Source organism: Sus scrofa, chromosome 1 (genome assembly GCF_000003025.6).
Source record: "Sus scrofa isolate TJ Tabasco breed Duroc chromosome 1, Sscrofa11.1, whole genome shotgun sequence".
Lineage (NCBI taxonomy): Eukaryota > Metazoa > Chordata > Mammalia > Artiodactyla > Suidae > Sus > Sus scrofa.
The window spans coordinates 242,811,084-242,827,286 of NC_010443.5; the positions used below are offsets into that span (position 1 = coordinate 242,811,084).

The following is a 16,203-nucleotide window of genomic DNA, read 5'->3' on the forward strand; positions in this document are numbered from 1 at the left end:
TGTAAAAGCCAAAGAAAATGGAGAGAAGCTAAAATCTTTAGCTTGGGAGTTCCCCTTGTGGAACAGCAGAATCAAATCCAACTAGTATCCATGAGGATGTGGGTTAGATCCCTGGCCTCGCTTAGTGGGTCAGGGATCCCGGGTTGTCCTGAGCTGTGCTGTAGGTCGCAGACACAGCTCAGATCCTGCATTGCTGTGGCTGTGGTGTAGGCTGGCAGCTGTAGCTCCAGTTTGGCCCCTAGCCTGGAACTTAAATATGCCACAGGTGCAGCCTTAAAAAGCAAAAAAAATAAAATAACGGAAAATCTTTAGCTTGGATTCAACCTCCCAGTCCCAGTCTTCTTTCGATCCCCATGCTGTTTTTATCTCCTGTGTGCTGGCCAAACTTGTCTAACCATAATTCCATACCATAGATACAGTCTGGGCTTTTCTACTCCCTACTTTGCTCATTCCATTCCAAATGCCTAGAAAATCATCTGTCTCCTGGATGTGTTCATAACTTACCTGTCCTCACTGGTTCACTTCAGATATCACCCATGGAAACACTCCCTCCTTCCTATAAATTCTCATCATTTATATTATATTAAAAATGGAGTCTAAATTTGTCTGCATTTGTATACTTACTAGGTTATAAGCTACTGTCTCTCAATGACCGATTCATATTTGCATCACTCAAAGCCTAAGGCTTTGCACCTAGTACCTACTTTAAAGCCTCATTGACGGATGAATGGATAGAATGGCACCCTTTCTCAATGCCTGTCTTCAAAATAGTTTTGTAAAAGGCATTAGGGTCAGAGGTACATCAGAGCCTTTCTGAAATATAGCTCATTTTAGACTAGACTTTAACATAGTACAAATTTATTTAAATCTTAACATTTTCACTGGAATGATGTAAGAAACCACAACAAAATAATTCTTTACCTTTAATAGAGTCAGTCCTATAACATAGATCATGATCATAGATCATTATAAATTTTGTTAATTGCAGGTACTTTTGAAATTGTATTTGAACGTTTGTAACCAGAGCCTAATGTAAAAGAATATAAATACATTCGGTCCCTGACTTACTATGGTTGGACTGAGAATTTTTTGACTTCGCAATGGGGTGAAAGTCATTCAGCAGAAACTATCATTTAAACTGTGATCTTTTCCTGGGCTATCACATGAGGTATAGTGGGGGCAGGGCAGTGAGCTGCAGCACTCAGTCTGCCACAGGGTCACAAGGGCAAACAACTGATACATTTACAACCATTTTATACCCAGACAATCATTCTAGTTTTGACTTTGAGTACAATATTCAAAGAATTACGTGGGATATTCAACACTTTATTATAAAATAGGTTTGAGTTAGATGACTTTGCCCAACCACAGACCATGTTCTAAGCACATTTAAGATAGGCAAGGCTAAGCTATGATGTTTGATAGTTTAGGTGAACTAAATGCATTATTTTTTAAGTTTTATTGAATTATAGTTGATTTATAATGTTGTGACAATTTCTGCTATACAGGAAAGTGATTCAGTTATTCATATACACATATCCATTTTTTAAAATTTTTAATTTTTGGGACTGCATCTGTGGCATATGGAAGTTCCCAGGCTAGGGACTGAATTGGAACTACAGCTGCCAGTCTACACCACTGCCACAGCAACACCAGATCCTAGGTGCATCTGCAACCTATACCACAGCTCAAGGCAATGCCAGATCTTTGGCCCACTGAGTGGGGGCAGGGATGGAACCCGCATCCTCAGGGATACTAGTTATGTTCGTTTGTACTGAGCTGCAATGGGAACTCCCACATATCCATTTTTTTTAGAACTTCTGTATCACATAAGGAACTCTACCCAATATTCTGTATAGGTTATTACCTATATGAGAAAAGAATCTGAAAAATGCCTTTTTGACTCATGATATTTTCAATGTGCAATGGATTTATCAGGACATAATTCCATCGTAATCAAGGTAGATCTGTATTTATTTATGTTTAAGAATCACATTCACTACTTTTCAATGGAGAGCAATTGTAGCATATTCTCTGCCTATTTTCTCCCCAGACTTTAAGCTGAGCACAACATTGCCTAGAACTTTCCCCATCTTTAAGCCTTTTTGAGGGGAGGGGTGTGTGTGTGTGTGTGTGTGTGTGTGTGTGTGTGTATACTTCTGGTTCTTGCTCCAGTGCTTCAAGGTTTCAGTTCAACTGAGCATCAAAACCTCATTTCCTTCTAGCCTTTGATTTTATTCTAAGAAACATTAACTCACTGCTTTATAATTAAGAAATGCTCTTTGTGCCCTGCTACTTCTTCCAGCTGTGTTTTCCTTTTTCCTGGTGGAAAATTAGGGGTAAACAATATCAACAATTGAAAAAGAAATTAGGGCAACACCCTGCTGGACTGGGCACTGTTTTCCTATTAAGCAGTTCTCCCGGTGGTAGCCCATCAAATTGTCCCAGGTGCTTCTTCCCACCAGCCATTTCGACATTCATATGCTTTTTGCTTCCGTCCAACAACGGTCTCGGGTCACCCGCTGAGCTTTGCAGTCAACATAATCCTTGTGCTTCTTATTTTTAGAAGGCCAGTCTCTAACAGCAATGGCTTACTTTTAGGTAGACTTGGACTCATTCCAATTTAAACTTTTAACTTTAAGGCATGTACCTTTTAAAGCAGCAATCTAAAGTGACTTTATTTAACAGTAAAGGGACCCAGAGGTAAAATCCAGTGGCATAATTTTCCCTTTCAGCTTTATATTTTGAAATGTGTTTATATTTTTTTAATGTTTAAATTTTTATTTCTAGGACTTTCAAACAGTTTTTTTCATTGTTCTTTGGCTGTAAGGTGTAGTGGGTCTTAACTTGTTTGATTGGGCAGAAGGGCTTGGTGGAAGCCCTGCATTAGTACCATATTTTAGCACATGCAAGACCAGAGAGGATTGACTGAGACCTAGGTGAGGACTGGGTCAGGACTAAGGAATGGATCCACGATGAACATGAAATTGAATAGCAAGCTGAGTGGCTTAGACGTGTTTTTAGTGTCAGTGTTTACTGTGTCCTTACTATGTGCCTGGTGCTGTGCAAGGTACTAAGGTTACGGTGCTGAGCAAGACAGATAAACATGGCCATGGCCACATGGAGCAAAGCTAATGGACAAATCTAGAAAAGGAATAGATATTAAACAATTATATAGTAAACACTCTGAAGGAGGCTGGTAGTGTATAATAGAACTGAATCAGGGCAATTAAGGAAATGTTCCCACAGAAAAAGGCATTTAACTGAAGATCTGGAGGAGGAGCAAACAATGGAGGAGGAAAGCGTTCTCCACGATGTAGTACAAGAGGAGGCTCAGAGGTGGGAAGGAACTTGGCATGCTGTAGAAGCTGAGCCAGTGGCTGGGGATGAGTATGAGGTAGAGATGGTTGCGAGATGGGACTGGAGAGGTTTAACATGAGTTATAACAGGCTCAGACATTAGCTGAGCAAGCTTCTGCCTTAGTTGTGAGCAGGGATCCTAGATGACAAGGGGCAATGGCTGTCTTGCAGACTATCCATTCAGGCTTAGGGCTGAAGTATGACCAAGGCATACTCATAGGTTCAGGGGACTTACCTAGATAAATGGGGCAGCTGAGTCCTAGTTACTGAGGTCCAGATAGGAATGCATGCTTGTAAAGAGACTGAGGTACTGGAGAGTGATGCTCGGATTTAAGCAGTAATAACAAAGCTGAAAGCTGGTCATATGGATAGGGCCAATGTAGTATGGGAGCCCTGAGGAAACCTGGAATTATCCCTGGATCTGAAGTCACTCGAGAACAACGGAGCCCAAGCATCCTCACAGGGCCCCTGAGTCTTTACTCTGTAAAGATGTGACTGAACTCTAGAGCTCCCTGGATTGGGGGTCTCCTGCTCTTTGTATCTTTCTGCCTTATTCTGGGCTGGCTCTAGGGATGGACCATGGCTCTAACTGTGAGACACTGTGGATGGGAGAGACTGGACAAGAAAGAGAGTGGCAGTGCTACTCTCCTGTTAAGTAGGGTCTTCACATTGTTGTTCTTTATAGGCTTTGAAAAGCATCTCTAAAACTAAACAGAGTAAAGTACTTCTCTTGAAAGTCTAAGTAGTACAATCTTAAATCCCACACCATCTTGTGATGAAATCTCTTTTACATTCATCTACAATCCCATTCGATTTGTTCCTATCTCTTAATGTCTTTGCTGCTTAAAAAAAAAAAAATCCATAGTTAGGTTTTCCAGCTTTGGGAAATTAAATGCAACCTGTGATCCTGGTAGGAGATAATGTACTGAATAAAAATAAATCAGAACAGTGAGGTGTTGCTCAGTGCCACCAAAGAAGTTAATGCCTATTTAACATGTGTTAAAGATGAGATGGATTTGGGGATTATGGCTCACTCTGAGTACTGGGAAACAAAATGAAATGTAACTCTTGCCATTCATTTTTTGCATTTTAATTTTCCTTTTTTTATTCCAATCCCCCCACCCCTTACTTCCAATTAAGATTTGGATCACATAGAAAACAAAAACAAAAACCCTTTCCCCCTTTGCTAGACATAATCTCATTTCACTCTTCACCAACCTAATTTTGAAGAAATCCCCAAAAGTTTTGCCATGTTGAGTGTTATAAAACTCATGTCAGAGATGTCTTTGCTGTGACCTGCGTCATGGATTGTGCAATGTAGTCTTGTTTCTGGGGCCTCCTGACATCAGGGAAAAGCATGCCACTCAATGGCCCAGAATCTCAATAAATACTCAGTATTCTGTATCAGACGAATTTAAGGAAAAATAAAAAACTCTATAAGAAGTACTTAGTTCTAATTGTGATCCCAATATAACAAATGTTTTCACAGTTGGAGTTCACAGTTAACCCAAACTGAAGTCTTCTACCTGCTACCTGCTACCTGGTAAGTTAGGTGCCTTCCCATTTGGGTTGGTGGGAACAGAAAGTACTCTTGGCCTTGTGTGAGCACTACTGATGATTTTGCTGTTTTTTCAGCCTTAGGTAGTTTCCCAATGCTCATCAGTACTCTGCTAAAGACTGGAGGGGACCCTCTGCTGAGTAGCCCAGCTCTCCTCTCTGGTTCTCTGCCTTATGAATTCCAGTCATTTGAGCCTCCCCACATTCCCAGTTCTATCCTCAACTCAGGGAAACTACAGGCCATGGGCTGGGGACTCTCTCTGGCCACTAAGCTAGGGCAATTGTAGGGTTTTCCTCTGTTCCCATCTTTCAGGGATCATCACCCTTCATTGCCTCTCATCCAATACCTTGAATACCATCATCTTGTTTATTTTGTCTGTATGTTTTAGTTGCACCAGGCGCAGAATCCAGTCTCAGTTTCTTTTGCTTGGCTGAAAGCAAAATCCCTCCAGGGCTATTTTAAGTTTGTTTAAGCTTATTTTTGATACTCACTTTTTGAGGCCCCACTCCATATGATGATAAACACAGTGAATCATCTGACAGTACGTCTTTATTTTATGGCAAAAAGAAAAGACTTTTATAATTCTTCTTTTGAAATTATTTTTTTCTGAGTCAATAACTTATAATTATTTAGAGTTTCTTTGCAAAGGAATTTTTAGAATTTCACCTACAAATCACTTTCAAATTAATGGGTAACATTAAATTGAGTAATGAAATTGTAAAAATTTTACATTTTTGGGTATACAGTTAGATATTTATTCATTTGGTTTCACATAGTTTTGGTGCCCTTTTTTATTTCTTCTATATTTTCATGGGATATTAAATAGCTCATAAGGCTTAAGAGTTGGGCCTATACCACCTAATGGATAAAACAGTCCTGCTTTCTTTTGAGGTTCAAAGCATTATTATCACCCCAATCTTTGAGTCTGAGATGCCCTTTGTTTCCCCAAATGCCAGTGAGGCATCTCAACAATTTCCTTATTTCCCTCTGTTATGTATTAAGCACGAATATCTTTGTCCCCTTGGGGAAAATTGTGGCCTTTTCTTTGGTGAAGCAAGTTCTTTACCAGCTCAAAAATTCTCATGTCCTAAGGCCCCTTTTCAGTCCTTTTAAATTGTTGGTTCTGCTCCAGGGCCATGCTCCCTTCCTACCTTAAAAGGGAACATCTGACAATGTCTGGAGACATTTTTAGTTGTTACAATATTGAGGGAGGAAGGTTTCTACTATTGGCATCTTGTGGGTAGAGGCCAAAAATGTAATTAAATATCCAATGATATTCAGGACAGGTTCTCACAATAAAGAAATACCCAGCCCACAATATCGACAGTGATGGGGTTGAGAAATACTGTTCTAAATCAGTGTGGCCTCAGAGTGCAGAATTCTTGGACTTACTCAGAAAAGTACCATTTTGGGTGGTCTTGTTGTTGCCTATTTGTTGTTGTCTATAGATTTTTGTTTTGGTGCACTTGATTAATTTATATCATCCTAACTTTGAAGGGAACCACTATGCATTTTTAGCAAGATTAGCTCAAAATATTCTCTATAAAAAGAGCATACTCTAGCTTCCCTAAAATCATAGACTCTGGACTGCTGAGAAGGACCACAGGGCATGACTTTGGCCACTGGAAATATTAGATTCCCAGCAAGGCTGGGCAGAAGGTCCACTGAATCATGCTGACTCTGTCTCAAGGGCATTTTTGTTCCCTGCTTCTTCATCGACTGATCAGCTAGAACCAACTTTGCATAACTTATAAATCAATGAGATTTGTCCCCATCTAGCTATGACCATGCTCCGTCATCATCCATTTTCAGTCTCACTAAAACAGATACTTTATAATCAGCAGTTATCGTTGTATTTGTCCTGGGTTGGTTAGGAATTGTTATACTTCTCATGGAAAATCCGCTGGAACCACATGAGACTTCATTGACGCCTTTATTGCACAGGTCCGATTTACATACTTACCTGCCTAGAAATGAAGAGCTCTGTCTGAGTGAATTAGTTACTAAGAAATAGTACTGTTTATCAATGTTGTTTTTTCCCCTTTGTTCCTATCTGATATGAAAATGGCCCAATCTTGAATTTCTTACCTTTGAGTGTGTGCATAAAGAGCTACATGGACATCAACAAACTTGGTAACATCTATACTCATCCTCGAATGTTTTCATATGTTTGAAATGGTAATGTTTTTAAGGTTTCCCAAACGCATTAGGCAAATTCATACCTTTGGAACCTTAGCCCTTGCTGCTCATCTTTAGCTGAAAGGCTTCTCTCTTCCTGCTCTGATAAGGAAGCAGTTACCTTTATTTTAATCAACTTAAATAGCTATCTCCTCTAAGAAATCTTTCCTTAACTTTCCCCCAACTAGGATTGACTTTTTATTTTGTGACTTTAAGCAATTTTGCCTTATAATAAAATATATAACAAGCTTCAAACAAGATCCCAAGTCTTACAGTGTAATAACCCAAGGTCAATCAAAATTCAACCCAAGGTCAACCAAAACCAGAAAGATTACAAACTAAATAAGAAAAGACCATCGATAGGCACCAAAATAGTGCAGCATTATCTGACAAGAATTTAAGTGGCATCATAAAATGCTTCAGTGAATAATTACAGACATGCTTGAAACAAATGAAAAAAAGTCTCAGTAAAGAGGAATAGAAAATAGAAAGAAAAGCAAATGGAAATTTTAGAACTAAGAAATATAGCAACTAAAATAAACTCAATGGATAAACTTGGCTCAACACCATAGTGGGGATGATAGAGAAAGAATCAGTGAACCTGAGGATAGAGTAATAGAAAATACCTCATCAGAACAACAGAGAGAATATATACTTGGGTGGGGGAGTTAAGAGTATCAAGGACATATTGGATTAAAACCAAAGGTCTAATATTCTCATCATTGGAGTCCCAGGGGATATGAGAGAATGGGTAAAAAATATTCTATGAATAATGGCCAAAAAATGTCCGAGATTTGGGGGAAAAAAACATACACCCGTAGATTCAAGTGGTAAGAAATCTCTAAGCAAGGTAGACCTAAAGGAATCCACAGCAAGGCGTGTTAATTGTCAAAAGACAAAAAATATATATCTGATTGGGGATTTGATCCAGAACATACAAATAACCTTATATCTTGAACATACTCAAATCTTTTGGATTTTTCTGATTTGGCCCTTTCACAAATGCAGATAGAATAATGGGCAATAAGCACCAGAAAGGATGCTTAATATAATTTATTATTTTCAAAATGAAAATCACAATGAGATGTCATCTCACACACACTAGAATGACTATACTAAAAAAAGAGAGGCGATAAAATTGTTAGGATATTGAGAAAAGGGAACCCTCATTTGTTGCCAGTGGCAAAGCAAAATGTCACAGCCACTTTTGGAAAAGACTTTGGCAGTTTTCTTAAAAAAAATTTAAACAATTTAGCACATGGCCCAGAAATTCTACTCTTAGGTATATACCCATGACAAATGAAAATATATCTACACAAATACTTATACACATTCACTCTTAGCATCATCATCTATAATTTTGGGTACAACCTAATATTGGATACAGCAAAAATTAGAAACAACCTACATTTCACCAATTGAAAAAAGTGCTATAGCCATACAGTGGAATACATTCAGTGATAAACATGAAAAATGACTGATATGTGAATTATGACATGAATAAACCTCAAAAACATTATGCTAAATAAAAAAATCCAGGTAAGGAGACAACATATAGTATGATTCTGTTTATTTGAAATATCCAGGAAAAGCAAATCTGTAGAGACAGAGAGCAGATTAGTGATTGGCTGGAGGTAGAGATAGTGAGGGAGGTGCTGGTAGAAATGAGAATTCTTTTTCAGGGTGAGGGAAAAAGTCCCAGAATTGTTTTATGGTTATCATTGTATGACTTGGTAAATTTACTGAAATATCATTGAATTGTATACTTGAAATAAATGAATTGTATGTAAAATATGCTTCACTACAGTTACTATGTAATATACATACGTAGATACATATATATACACACACACACACATATATATATATATATATATATATATATATATATATATAATCTCCATACACATATAAAAAGCAAGGTTGCATTTGTATTTTTGTTAATTGTATGTGGAAGCCATCTAAAATGATATACTAGGGGAGTTCCCATTGTGGCTCAGTGGATTAAGAATCTGACTAGTACCCATGAGGATGAGAGTTCGATCCTTGGCTTCACTCGGTGGGTTAAGGATCTGGGGTTGCTGTGAGCTGTGGTGTAGGTTGCAAACTCAGTTGGATCTCATGTTGCTGTGGCTGTGATATGGGCCTGCAGCTTCAGCTCCTATTTGACCTCTAGCCTGGGACCTTCCATATGCAATGGGTATAACCCTAAAATAAGTAAATAAGTAAGTAAGTAAATAAATAAAATACTAGTGTGTATGATGCCTTTGTTTTTTCTGGTGTCCCTACCTACACGAGATGATTAAAATTTCATTTTCTTTTCAGATATATGGCACTGTATTCAGCTGATGCTAACAGTAAGACTCATCTAAATTGTAAACACTAACAAGTGAATTCTAATACACTTGGCTTAAGTACGGGTAAAATTAAACAAACACATGGTTGTCAGATCAACTCAATATGTGTTCCAAGTATCGGTTCCTTTCTAATTGTAAAAAAATTAGTTATTTCTAAATCCTGAAATGGAATGGTGAAGTAAAGGTTTTATTATGAATATTTTATAAATAGATAATATCCAATTTGAATTGAAAAAATTGTGTTGCCTAAAAATTAAATATTTTAAGCATTATGATTGGTGTGGACTTACTACTGCACATAATGTTAAATTCGATCAGAGAACGTTGTAATTGACAAGTGAAAGTTGGTATTTCAAAAAGAGAAGGAAATGTATTTTAAAGTTTTGTTTTGGAAAAGATAAGGATGGGCTTAAAAACAGAATTAAGTTGAAGACATTACTTCATGACCTTTAAGAAAGGTGCAGTTGGCCATTTGCATGGAATAAAAGTCCCTGTGCTATTTTTCATATCACCATCCATAAGAACAATCGGGAAGTCTAACACAGAAAAAGCACAAACAAAAAGTAATAACTCAAGAGCAGATTCCTGAAACATGTTAAGTATTGCTTTGGATAGAGAAGAAAACGTGTGGTGGAAAATTATTTTTATCAGGCTGTGGAAGTTTCAAAAAAGCCTAAAATTTCTATTGTATTATTGTTTCTCTTTTAAGAAGAAACAAAATTAATTTATTTTCTAATGTAAGAATGTTTTCTCTCTTTTTCACTCTCTCTTTTTTTTTTTTTTCTTTTTTTCTTTTTTTTTTTTTAGGGCTGCATGTGTGACATGGAAGTTCCCAGGCAAGGGGCTGAATTGAAGCTGCAGCTGCCAGGCTATGCCACAGCCACAGCCACAGCAATGTGGATTCCAGCCAAGAATACAACCTACACCACATCTCAGGGCAACACCAGATCATTAACCCACTGAGAGAGGCCAGAGATGGAATCTGCATCCTCATGGATGCTAGTTGGTTTTGCTACAGCTGAGCCACAATGGGAATTCCTACAAGAACATTTTCTTTTCTTTCTTTTTTTTTTTTAGGGCTCCACCCACAGCATATGGAGGTTCCCAGGCTAGGGGTTGAATCAGAGCTGTAGCCACTGGCCTATGCCACAGCCACACCAGATCCCAGGCAGGGCTCTTGACCTATACCACAGCTCATGGCAACACCGGATCCTTCACCCACTGAGCGAGACCAGGGATTGAACCTGTGTCCTTATGGATACAAGTCAGATTCGTTTCTGCCAAGCTGTGACCAGAACTCCCCTACAAGAGTATTTTCAGTTCAAAGTAGGACGGAGGTGTTCTAACAAATATTTAAAGTAATCTGCTGTTTCCCCATGTGTTCCAGTCTTATTGGCAAATGTATTATGGCATCAGTGTTTTGTGTTTGGAACATGCACATGCACACGCGCACACACACACACACACACAGACACACAGGGCTGAGAGAACCCAGTGAGAGGAATCAGTGATGTGTTAATCCAAAGTAGTTAATAGCCCTATAGTTGAGGGAGCCAGGGCAAAGAGTGGTCAAGGAAGGAAGTATGGGATTAGAGCTTCAGAACTAAATGTCAGCTCCAAAGGGAGAAGCAAGGGCAGAAATAAACAAGTCCCTCATTTGCAAACTTCAAGAATCAGGGACAGGTAGAGGAGATCCACGCAGAATGGACAATAAAAAATGTAATAAAACTTGTATTTTGTGGCATGAGTGACATCTACTGGGTTAAGGCACCATGTGGCACCAGGAGATTAGAATTCTTTTCACTGTAACTGTATGTGCACAGGAGCTCCATACCTGGGCATTTAGGCTCAAAGACTCTTCATGGCTAGTATGTATTATTTTCTTTTCTCTGGAATTATTATTAGTCTGATTTGACTGTATTATACATCAGTATTTTGCATTGTTTGCACACAGCTTGCTTATCTTAAGGGTAGCTGATATTTTTATATAAATGCCTAAGGGACTGCTAAACATATGGTTCTTACACTATGCCATCCATTTCTGTTTCAGCCTGGAGAGTTTTAGACGGTGCAGCCTTGCTACATGTTGTGAGAAATGGCTGTAGGAAACAACACTCAACGAAGTTATTCCATCATCCCGTGTTTTATATTTGTTGAGGTATGTGGGATTTTTTTTGCTTTACAGACAAATTGGAATCATTGTAGCAGTTTTTATGCTGAGAACTTGGATTATTTTATAAAATTGTTCAGTCTTAACGTTGATAGTTAAATTTTGATGGCGCATATATTGGTAAAGAAGTGATAATTTATGCAAAGTGTTTCTTAAATAGAAAGCCATAGAACAAGAAGTTTCATCCACAGCCTACGAAATAATTATATATTATTAGATTTCTTTTCTTTTTGGTGATGACTTGAATATATTATTAATTATGAATGCAGTTTTTTAATTTGTTTTCTAAAAATCAGTATCATGTTTCAGGAATTCAATAAACCAAGAGGTTTCTAGGTAATGTTATTTGATAGTCAACGCTAATTTTTTTTCTTTATTTGGGTTCCAAGGCAAAAGACTCTACTGGACATTTTTCATTTTTTTTCTTTTTTTTTTTTTTTTTTGTCTTTTTGCCTTTTCTAGGGCCGCTCTCATGGCATATGGAAATTCCCAGGGTAGGGGTCTAATTGGAACCGTAGCCACCGGCCTACACCAGAGCCATAGCAACAGGGGATTTGAGCTGCGTCTGCAAACTACACCGCAGCTCAGGGCAACGCTGGATCCTCGACCCACTGAGCAAGGCCAGGGATCGAACCCGCAACCTCATGGTTCCTATTCGGATTCGTTAACCACTGTGCCACAACGGGAACTCCTGGGCATTTTTCTTGAGTGGGATATGAGAACTTGTATAGTGTGCAGTTTCTTTTGGTCATAACTGATTTTGTTGAGATGCTCCAAGTTTGTACCAGCAAATAATTTCTCCAGCATATTTTTGGTTGAACTTCTTGTACTTCTTGTACTCCTTCCCCCCTTCCCTCCCTTTCTATAGTGTTTTCTGTAGAAAAGACAAAGGCATGGAAATTTTAGGAAATTTAGAATCACATGGTATGAAAAAATACTACTCCAGGTTATCTCAAAATAAGATATCGATTTGCCAGAGATGATACTTTGTATGCCTTTTCAAAGAGATAGGGCATCTAATGAACTTTTTTATCCTGAAAATTGTGTCTAAAATGTGACATTGTAAGGAGCTGAAAAGTGAGTGTTGTGAGTTTCCTCTCTGAGTAACTGCCCCTGTAATCTCTAGCTCCCGAGGATCAGCTGAGCATGTTCTTTTGTTATGGGGTAGGGGAGCTTTTTGAGTGTGGGAGGAAACTGCATGTCAATCCACTTTATTACTTGTGTGAAATCAGACAGATACTTGAGTTAAACCACCACATATATTTGCAAAAAATGGCTTTCATTATTTACGCTGTTTAAACACACCTGGTGAATCAATGAAATGGGTATTTTTATCTTCTAGCTCTTCAGATAATTTAGCTGTCTATATAGTCAGCTGGGTAATTTTGGGCCAAATATATATGTTTGGCTGATCCTTGGGTTTACCTTATAGGTATATCCCTTGGTAGTTTAGATGAACACATATTACTTGATGATTTATTTCCTAGTGGTATCTGTGAACCTGTTTGTATTATAGAATCAGGTGGAAACAGGAGATTAGGCTGGGACAGAGGTGTTGATATAAATTAAGATGCTTACAGATTCAAGCTATATTTCTAAAAGGGTAAGCAAATAACAAATAACTTAATTATTAAGGTTTATGTTGAGAGATATTAAGTATTAAGATGTATTAATACATCTTAATAATTATTAATACATCTTAATTATTTAATTAAATACATCTTTATTAAGTATTAATTATTAATCACCTTAATACTCTTAATCTCCTGTACAAGGCCAAGAATAACTCCTTTTAGATAATAACTACATTTTATTTGTATATATATACTATTTTCTAGGTATTATTGTTCATATTAAAATTGTAATAAAGACAGACAAGTTCTTTTCTCCCATTTCTCATGGGACAAAGGGTAGAAGGCTTAGTATTATGTTTTTCAGTGTTAAAACCCTTTCTCTTTTGTCATAAGAAAATAAAATTTTAATAAAATTATAGGAAATTGAGAACAAATCATCTGTCATCATCCTTATCCTCCTGTAGCAGTTAATTTAAAATTTTCTTATAAACTGAACAGGAACCTCTGCTTGTAATGATTTTCAGCTCTCTAATGTGTGAACAATGAGCTTGACTGGTAGAGAAAGCAACAAAAATATGAATTAGTCTTTCTATGACTTAACCTTACACAAACATAAATATAAGTCTAAAAATCTGGAAGAGACAAGACAGCTTATTCTTTTTCTTGATTTATTGTCATTATTACTTTGCATGGGGATTTAAAACATATCAGTGACTTCTCTGAAACGAGCAGGAGATAGAGGAAGGGGGAAGTAGAATAAAGTAGAAACTGAGAAGGGAAGAGGTGAATCTCAAAGTGGCTTTCATGATTCTCATGTATTTCATTCATCAAACACTGTTATACACACTGCACGTTCATTGCAACACTATTTATAATAATCAAATTGTAGTTTCACTGTAACTGAAATTGTGGTATATGGAATACTATTCAGCCATCAAAAAAGAATTGAAATACTGCCATTGGTGAGAAAATGGGTCACAAATGGGTATTACACTAAGTGAAACAAGTCAGTCAAAGAAAGACAAATATGGCATGATTGTGGAATCTAAAATACGTAGAATCTGCTGTATAACACAAAGAGCTGTGTCCAATCTTTTGGGATAGAACATGATGGGGGAATGATATGAGAAAAAGAATATATATATGTATGACTGGGTCACTTTGCTGTACAGCAGAAATTACCACAACATTGTAAACCGACTATACATGAATGTAAACAAATAAATATGGAATCTAAAAAGGAAAAATAATAAGCTTATACATACAGGGAACAGATTTCGAATTTATGGGGGGGGTTGTGGGGGAAGAAGGGAGAAATGGGTAAAGATGGGCAGAAGGTTAAAAAAAAAAAGGTCTCTTCTAAGATTGGGCAACAAAATTGAGTAAGATCCAAGACCAAAACAGACATACAGACCAATGGAACAGAATAGAGAACCCAGAAATAAACCCTGACACCTATGGTCAATTAATCTTTGACAAGGGAGGCAAGAACATAAAATGGGAAAAAGAAAGTCTATTCAGCAAGCATTGCTGGGAAACCTGGACAGCTGCATGCAAAGCAATGAAACTAGAACACAGTCTCACACAAAATAAATTCAAAATGGCTGAAAGACTTAAATATAAGACAAGACACCATCAAACTACTGGAAGAGAACATAGACAAAACATTCTCTGAAATCAACCTTAGAAATGTTTTCTCAGGTCAGTCTTCAAAGCAAAAGAAATAAGAGCAAAAATAAACCAGTGGGACCTAATCAAACTGACAGCTTTTGCACAGCAAAACAAACCAAAAAGAAACCAAAAAGACAACTTACAGAATGGGAGAAAATAGTTTCAAATGATGCAACTGACAAGGGCTTAATTTCTAGAATATACAAGCTACTTATACAACTCAACAGCAAAAAAGCCAATAGCTCAGTTGAAAAATGGGCAACGGACCCAAATAGACATTTCTCTAAGGAAGATATACAGATGGCCAACAAGCACATGAAAAAATGCTCAACATCCCTGATTATTAGATAAATGTAAATCAAAACTACCATGACATACCACCTCACCCCAGTCAGAATGGCCATCATTAATAAGTCCACAAATAACAAATGCTGGAGGGGGTGTGGAGAAAAGGGAACCCTCTTGCACTGTTGGTGGGAATGTAAGCTGGTAACATCACTATGGAGAACAGTATGCAGGTACCTTAGATATCTATACATAGTACTACCATTTGACCCAGCAAGCCCACTCTTGGGCATATATCCAGACAAAACTTTCCTTGAAAAAGACACATGCACCTGCATGTTCATTGCAGCACTATTCACAAAGGCCAAGACATAGAAACAACCTAAATGTCCATCACAGAAGATTGGATTAGGAAGATGTGGTATATATACACAATGGAATATTACTCAGCCATAAAAAAGAACAAAATAATGCCATTTGCAGCAACATGGATGGATCTAGAGACTCTCATACTAAGTGAAGTAGGTCAGAAAGAGAAAGACAAATACCATATGATCTCACTTATATCTGGGATATAATATACAGCACAAATGAACCTTCCCACAGAAAAGAAAATCATGGACATGGAGAACAGACTTGTTGTTGCCAAGGGGGAGGGGAAGGGGATGGGATGGATTGGGAGCTTGGGATTAATAGATGCCAACTATTGCCTGTGGAATGGATAAGCAATGAGATCCTGCTGTATAGCACTGGGAACTGTACCTAGTCACAATCGAGTACGATAATGTAAGAAAAAAGAATGTATACATGTATGTGTAACTGGGTCAACTTGCTGTACCATAGAAAATTGAGAAAACACTGTAAACCAGCTATAATAGAAAAAATAAAAATCTTTATAAAAATATATATGTTAAATACAGCAAAAAAAAAAAAAAGATACTTGTCATGTACTTCCCTTATTCCAGGCATTTTAACAGGGATATCAAAAACTTGATCAAAAATAACTTGGTTAAAATTTCCATATGATTGATAAATATCTTTTCACTATTTT

At 37.4% G+C, this 16,203-nt stretch overlaps 1 protein-coding gene across 5 annotated transcripts in view; it reads left to right on the plus strand.

Annotated features, from left to right (window-relative positions):
* Window positions 1-16,203, plus strand: part of PLPPR1 (phospholipid phosphatase related 1) — a 288,102-nt gene that overhangs the window by 128,563 nt on the left and 143,336 nt on the right. For 4 of the 5 annotated variants that reach the window (XM_021066769.1, XM_021066742.1, XM_013993715.2 and 1 more), the window contains exon 2: window positions 11,503-11,610. In XM_021066769.1, coding sequence (XP_020922428.1) covers window positions 11,548-11,610 — 63 coding nt within the window. In that variant the 5' untranslated portion in view covers window positions 11,503-11,547. Of the gene's footprint in view, window positions 1-1,860; window positions 4,903-11,502; window positions 11,611-16,203 lie in introns of those variants that run through there. The other variant, XM_021066751.1, reaches the window with a different exon arrangement.